Below are 6133 nucleotides of genomic sequence, written 5' to 3' on the forward strand. Positions count from 1 at the left end.
GGGTTGGTGTAGGGCAATAGAATATACGGTCTGTACAGTATAAAAACCATTACGCCTATGGAGAGTCCCCACAAGGATAGCAAACCAGACGTGTGTGTGTGTGTGTGTGTGTGTGACGAGTTCTGGTAATTCCTGAGGAGAACACAGTTGCAGTTTGAGTTATATGTGGCACAGGGAGAGGCTGATGAGGAGGAAGTGAAAGCTCAAGTGTTTGTAATGCCGTCAGTCTTGTGGTTCTCATCGGCCCGTGTTGTTGTTGTTGTGTTCTCTCAGCTGTGGGTCGGGATGCCTGCGTGGTATGTAGCGGCGTGCCGTGCTAATGTGAAGAGCGGAGCCATCATGTCTGCTCTGTCCGACACGGAGATCCAGCGCGAGATCGGCATCAGCAACCCTCTTCACCGCCTCAAACTACGCCTCGCTATTCAGGAGATCATGTCTCTCACCAGCCCTTCGGCGCCAACTACCTCCAGAACGGTAGGAAACACACGATCCATTAAAGAACACTCTAATATATCAGCGCTCGGTTCCTGGAGGTTTTGTTCTCAGATCAGTCTAATAGAAACTGAAGCAGGCTAATGCCGTGTGTAGAGCTGCGTGATCAATCCACATCATGACATCACTCAGCGATGATCAGATCGTAAAGGCTGTGATGTAGTGTTCACAGTAAATCATGCATCTGCTCGGAGTTTGAGTCGCTTTCACATGCATTTTGGGAACTCATCATGAACCAACCATCTTCACAAACGTTTATCAACAAAAGAGAAGATTCAAAGGCTTCCTGCAGTTTTCCATCAAAACAAAAGTTTGATAAATTTAATTAAGACCGCAATAAATATTAGTATTATAATTTTACACTAGTCATTTTTTTTTGTTGTTGCTATTTTATAGTGAAATATTTTGAATATTTCTTATTTTGTTTCTGTGCAGTAATTGGTGTAGTTTTATTTAGTAGTAGTAATAATAATAATAATTATTAATAGCATCATTATTACTATAATTTATAGCCATATTGATACATGATAACAAAATTTTGGCCAAATTTCCAGCCCTATAAACAACCACAACAAACCTGGAATTTTTAAATCACGTTTTAAATCAAATGTTTTGTCAGATCATCTGAGGGTTATTTGTGATTCATTAGTTCAGGCGTCTCGGTGGGAAATCCTCAGGTTTCTGGCCTGAAACAGTTATTGGTAAACAGCAGAAGCATGGTAAAGCTTGTGCTGCTCCGGTTGGTTTTTACCGTAGTACGTGTCTGTTCTCTCGCACGCCTCACTCATTAACCCCTGATGGGATGTTTGTGATCGCTTTACTAATGTTCCCGCAGCTCAGTAACAGACTCCTCTGCTCTCCTAATGTCTTCTTTCACTCCGTCTTTCCTCACTCACGGATTTCTGTAGTCTTCTGGAAATGTCTGGCTCACACACGAGGAGATGGAGAGTTTGGCCGCCACGCCGCTCACGGTCAGTCACTGTCAGCGTCACGCTAATGCTAACGCTAATGCGTGTTTGTGCTTCGCTGCTCGCTGTAGTCGTTTTACTGTCACGTTATGATCTTATTCCACTACTGACTCCCCTCTCGCTCCACATGCTAACCTGCTAACACCAGGAGGATGAGGAGGGCAGCTGGGCCCAGGTTTGAACCTCAGTCTTTCTCTTCTGATGTCTGGAGAACAGACACCTCATGAACCTGTCAGGAACACATTCAGCTCACATTTCACTTCATATCACCAGTGTTTAGTTTTGGGGAAAGGCATCCCATTAAGATGTTTGGCTGGAAACCCAATGGTTTTCTTGAGTCTGTTTGAGACTGTGACCTGGACGTGTCTGTTTTGATGGGTTCGTGAGGTCCACTGCAGTTCTTCATCATGTTAGGCAGCGTCTGCTGGTCTTTATCTTTGACGCCATTCGTTCAGACCCCTGTGTGTTTCTGATCACGCTGAGAACAGCAACAGGTTTCATCTTAAGAGCTAATGTGTTTGTGATCAGTGACTCCTCTTCTGTATGAACTCAGCGCTGTGGTGGTGGTGGTTTTCTCTTATGTTTTTAGGCGAGTAGTGTTCTGACTGAATGCGTGTTGTTCACACTCAGACTCTGGCGTATGGGGACATGAACCACGAGTGGATCGGTAACGACTGGCTGCCGGGCCTCGGTCTGCCTCAGTACCGCAGCTACTTCATGGAGTCTCTGGTGGACGCTCGTATGCTGGATCATCTGACCAAAAAAGACCTGCGCAGTCAGCTCAAAGTAGTGGACAGCTTCCACAGGTCAGTCACCGTATGTGTGTCTTGACTAAACGGAGACACTGACCACAGGCTGGCTTCCAGTCAGAGTTATAAGCCATGAACCGGCCGGCCTGTTTAATCTGAAGGTGCACTTAATGTACATTAGGAGTGTTGAAATTAATGTGGATGATTCTGCATCGATGCAGTAATAGACCGTAATCGATTATAGCCTACTGACGGCATTCACATACGCGCTTGTCACGTGAGTATTAAAAAACATGCACCCACTATTTTTAAATTCGAGATCTGGGCACATTTTTGGAAAAACCAAGCTTATATAGTGGCAGGTGTGTGCGCTGGAGAGAATCGTAGCGGGCTTCGTTGCACAGAATATGAGCTGTGAGATCCAAAATACAGCAAAAGCTGTAATATAACTGCTTTGAATAAATTCCTGTGATCAAAGCTGAATTTTCACTGTGCTGAATGCTCACTTTTTTATTTCATTTATTTCACAAAAAGGGATAGTGTACATTAATTAACATTCATGAAAGTAAATATTCTCAAATTTGCCCGAAGGCTAGTTTTCGTGGGTAGTCCCTTTGCCAGATGTTATTAGGCCAGAAAACTAGAGAAATAAAAGAAAAACAATAACAGCAAAATACAACCAAAAATTCTAAACAACTCTCTAAAATACAATTAAACAACAGGTTATACAAAATGATAATAATAAATAATAATAAAAAGTAAATATAAAAAGCAGCTTATCAATAGATAAACAACATTAATGTTCACATTGTTGATTATGAAGAAGCCATTTCTTAAAATGATGCTTAAATGAGTTAAATGATCTCCATTCTCTAATTGATTGTGGTATGAATGCTCTGAGCTTTGACCAAACGATGTGGAACGATGCAGTGTCTGTGTCTGTCTCGCTCTGCAGGAACAGTTTTCAGTGCGGCGTGATGTGTTTGAGACGACTGAACTACGACAGGAAAGAGCTGGAGCGGAGGCGTGAGTCCCAGGCGGAGGTCAAAGGTGAGCGTGCTGGTCTGTGTCTCTGTGCTGCGTGTGAGTGTGTGCTGACGCTGCTGCCGCTGCAGATGTGCTGGTGTGGACGAACGAGCGCGTGCTCGGCTGGGTCCAGGCCATCGGGCTGAAGGAGTATGCTGGGAATCTTCTGGAGAGCGGCGTTCACGGAGCGCTCCTCGCTTTAGACGAGTCCTTCGACCACAACGCCTTGGCGCTGCTGCTGCAGATCCCTACACAGTGCACACAGGTGAGACTCTAACGGTCAGACCTGCGCTTCATCTGATCTCAGACCAGCGACTGCGGGGCCATAGGATTCAGAACGTTTCATCTGGTTTGGAAATCCAGAATTAGCTAATTCATGTTACATTTGTGCTGTTTTCAAAGTAGCATTGGATTGCATCAACCTGCTCCAGATACACACTAGACTCCAGATGACCAAATCCACGTCTTCACTGCTCTAAATAGGACTGCAGTCACAGTGTAGGTTACTAGCTGTGTGAAGAACAACAGGCAGAACAGTCAGCAATGGCTCACTTTAGTCATTTTTATTTGAAGAGACCGAAAACGGCACAATAAAACAATACAAACATTTCCTTTTAAACATTCAGACCCTCATCTGACCCACAACAAATCAATAAACATATGTGACTCTGCAGCACAAAAGCAGTGTTAAGTCGCTGGGGTATATTTGTAGCAATAGCCAACAATACATTGTATGGGTCAAAATTATAGATTTTTCTTTTATGACAAAAATCATTAGGATATTAAGTAAAGATCATGTTCCATGAAGATATTTTGTAAACTTCCTACCGTAAATATATCAAAACTTAATTTTTGATTAGTAATATGCATTGCTAAGAACTTCATTTGAACAACTTTAAAGATGATTTTCTCAATATTTAGATTTTTTTGCAACCTCAGATTCCAGATTTTCAAATAGTTGTCTCAGCCAAATATTGCCCTATCCTAACAAACCATACATCAATGGAAAGCTTATTTATCCAGCTTTCAGATGATGCATAAATCTCAATTTCACAAAATTAAGTGTATGACTGGTTTTGTGCTCCAGGGTCTCAAATATGCATTATTAAGGAATGCAATTGTTAGAAACTATTCGATTGAATGTGTCGTCGTAATTTATATACAGTGATTAAAAAAGTTAAAATTAAGTATATTATTAATAGTTGTTTGGGGGATTATTTTTCTATACTGTACTGAAAGGCTTCTTTGATAACTACTATTTTATCACTGTAATTTTAAACAAACAAGTGTTATCAATTATTTGATCAGTTTTAAATTTCTATTACACTTTAGTTCCTGAATGCAGCCTTCTGCTGGGATCTGCTGGGATCAGGATAATCCTGATATTTGGGATCAAGTGGATCCCAGTCCTGCTACAGTGTTTTGAGCAGCGCATGCTGAAAGTTGCTCCGATCAAAAGCTAGACTGGATTATATGATCGAATCTGATCTCAGAATCCTTTTTTTCTTCTTTTGAACAAGCTGTTCATCATTTGATCCGGTCAGGTTTGTTTTAACAGCGGAGCCCTGTGTTTGAATCGGTGTGATCTCACTGATTTGTTCTGTTGTGTGCAGTGCAGTAAGTCCTGTCCACGTGTTGTGGTCAGTATGTTATTTTTAGGGATGCATCTGCCACCATATCTGTATCGGCCCACAAGTGTTCAGTTTTACTGTTATCGGTATCGGCCCGATAAGAAAATTTGGCCGATATCTTAAAGCCGATAAATAATGCATTGTTTCCTTCAGAGACACTTCAGATGTGCACTGTTCACCGTGATGGTTTTAAAATGCTTGAAATATGATTGGAATCACTTTGAAAAGGACAATACACTTAAGTGCAACATGTGCAGGCCAAGTCTGTTATAAAGGCTACATAAAATTCTAATGTGAACATTACTGTAAATAATGTTGTGGAATGTTTGTGCGCCCGTGAGCTACACCTCCATGACCGTTAAGTTCGCTTGTGCAGCCTTTTGTGCAATTGTACGTTGTAATATTGTTTATGTATATCTGATTTATCTCGTGTATATATATATATATATATAATGCGTTTGGTTAAGTTAATAAAGCGCTTCAGTTTACCGGTGATAGGAGAGTAAAATTATTCTGTTCACTGTTCACACTAGGCTGATTATGCTGACGTGTTTGGGGCGTGGCTTTTAATAAGACCTTTTTTGTAATCAGGCTTTTAAAAATTAGATAAAAAATTGGATATAGATTTATTGGCCAACATATCGGTTATTGGCTTTCAAATATAAAGTATTATCGGTTATCGGTGTCAGTCAAAATGTTGATATGGGTGCATCCATAGTTCTGTTGTGCAGAGCTGTGGTCAGATGTGTGCTGTGTGTGCAGGCGAGAGCGGTGCTGGAGCACGAGTACAGCCGTCTGTTAGCCGCGGGAACAGAGAGGACACTCGAGGAGGTGAGTTCAGTCCGCTCCTTCGGTCCTCAGTCGTATGGCATCCGAGCGCTTCACAGCACAGCAGTGTCTCCGCAGGATGACGACAAGAACTTCCGCCGCGCACCGTCCTGGAGGAAGAAGTTCCGGCCCAAAGACGTGCGCTCTGCCGACACACTGCCAGCCAGCTTCAGAGTGAGCACTGCAGACGCACTGACCAAGAAACCACAGCTGGACGGTACGAGAGTGTGTGTGTGTGTCTGTGTCTGTGTCTGTGTCTGTGTGTGTGTCACTAATGTTTGTGTGTGTGTGTGTGTGTCACTAATGTGCGCGTTTTTGTGACAAATGAGGACATAAATTTATATAATGACAAGGGTATGACATAGGTATTACAAGGAGAAGGTGACTTTTCAGGACATTACCCCATGTCCCCACTTTTCAAAACGCATATAAATCACAC

At 42.3% G+C, this 6133-nt stretch overlaps 1 protein-coding gene across 1 annotated transcript in view; it reads left to right on the forward strand.

Annotated features, from left to right (window-relative positions):
- LOC107728191 (liprin-alpha-1) overlaps positions 1 to 6133 on the forward strand; it is a 38948-nt gene that overhangs the window by 31604 nt on the left and 1211 nt on the right. Inside the window, exons 21-28 of the mRNA XM_016538289.1 lie at positions 274 to 474; positions 1401 to 1463; positions 1609 to 1635; positions 2091 to 2266; positions 3165 to 3259; positions 3325 to 3500; positions 5629 to 5697; positions 5773 to 5911. Coding sequence (XP_016393775.1) covers positions 274 to 474; positions 1401 to 1463; positions 1609 to 1635; positions 2091 to 2266; positions 3165 to 3259; positions 3325 to 3500; positions 5629 to 5697; positions 5773 to 5911 — 946 coding nt within the window. The remainder of the gene's footprint in view (positions 1 to 273; positions 475 to 1400; positions 1464 to 1608; positions 1636 to 2090; positions 2267 to 3164; positions 3260 to 3324; positions 3501 to 5628; positions 5698 to 5772; positions 5912 to 6133) is intronic.

This window comes from Sinocyclocheilus rhinocerous, unplaced genomic scaffold (assembly GCF_001515625.1).
Source record: "Sinocyclocheilus rhinocerous isolate Xijiao unplaced genomic scaffold, SAMN03320098_v1.1 scaffold367, whole genome shotgun sequence".
NCBI classification, from domain to species: Eukaryota; Metazoa; Chordata; class Actinopteri; order Cypriniformes; family Cyprinidae; genus Sinocyclocheilus; species Sinocyclocheilus rhinocerous.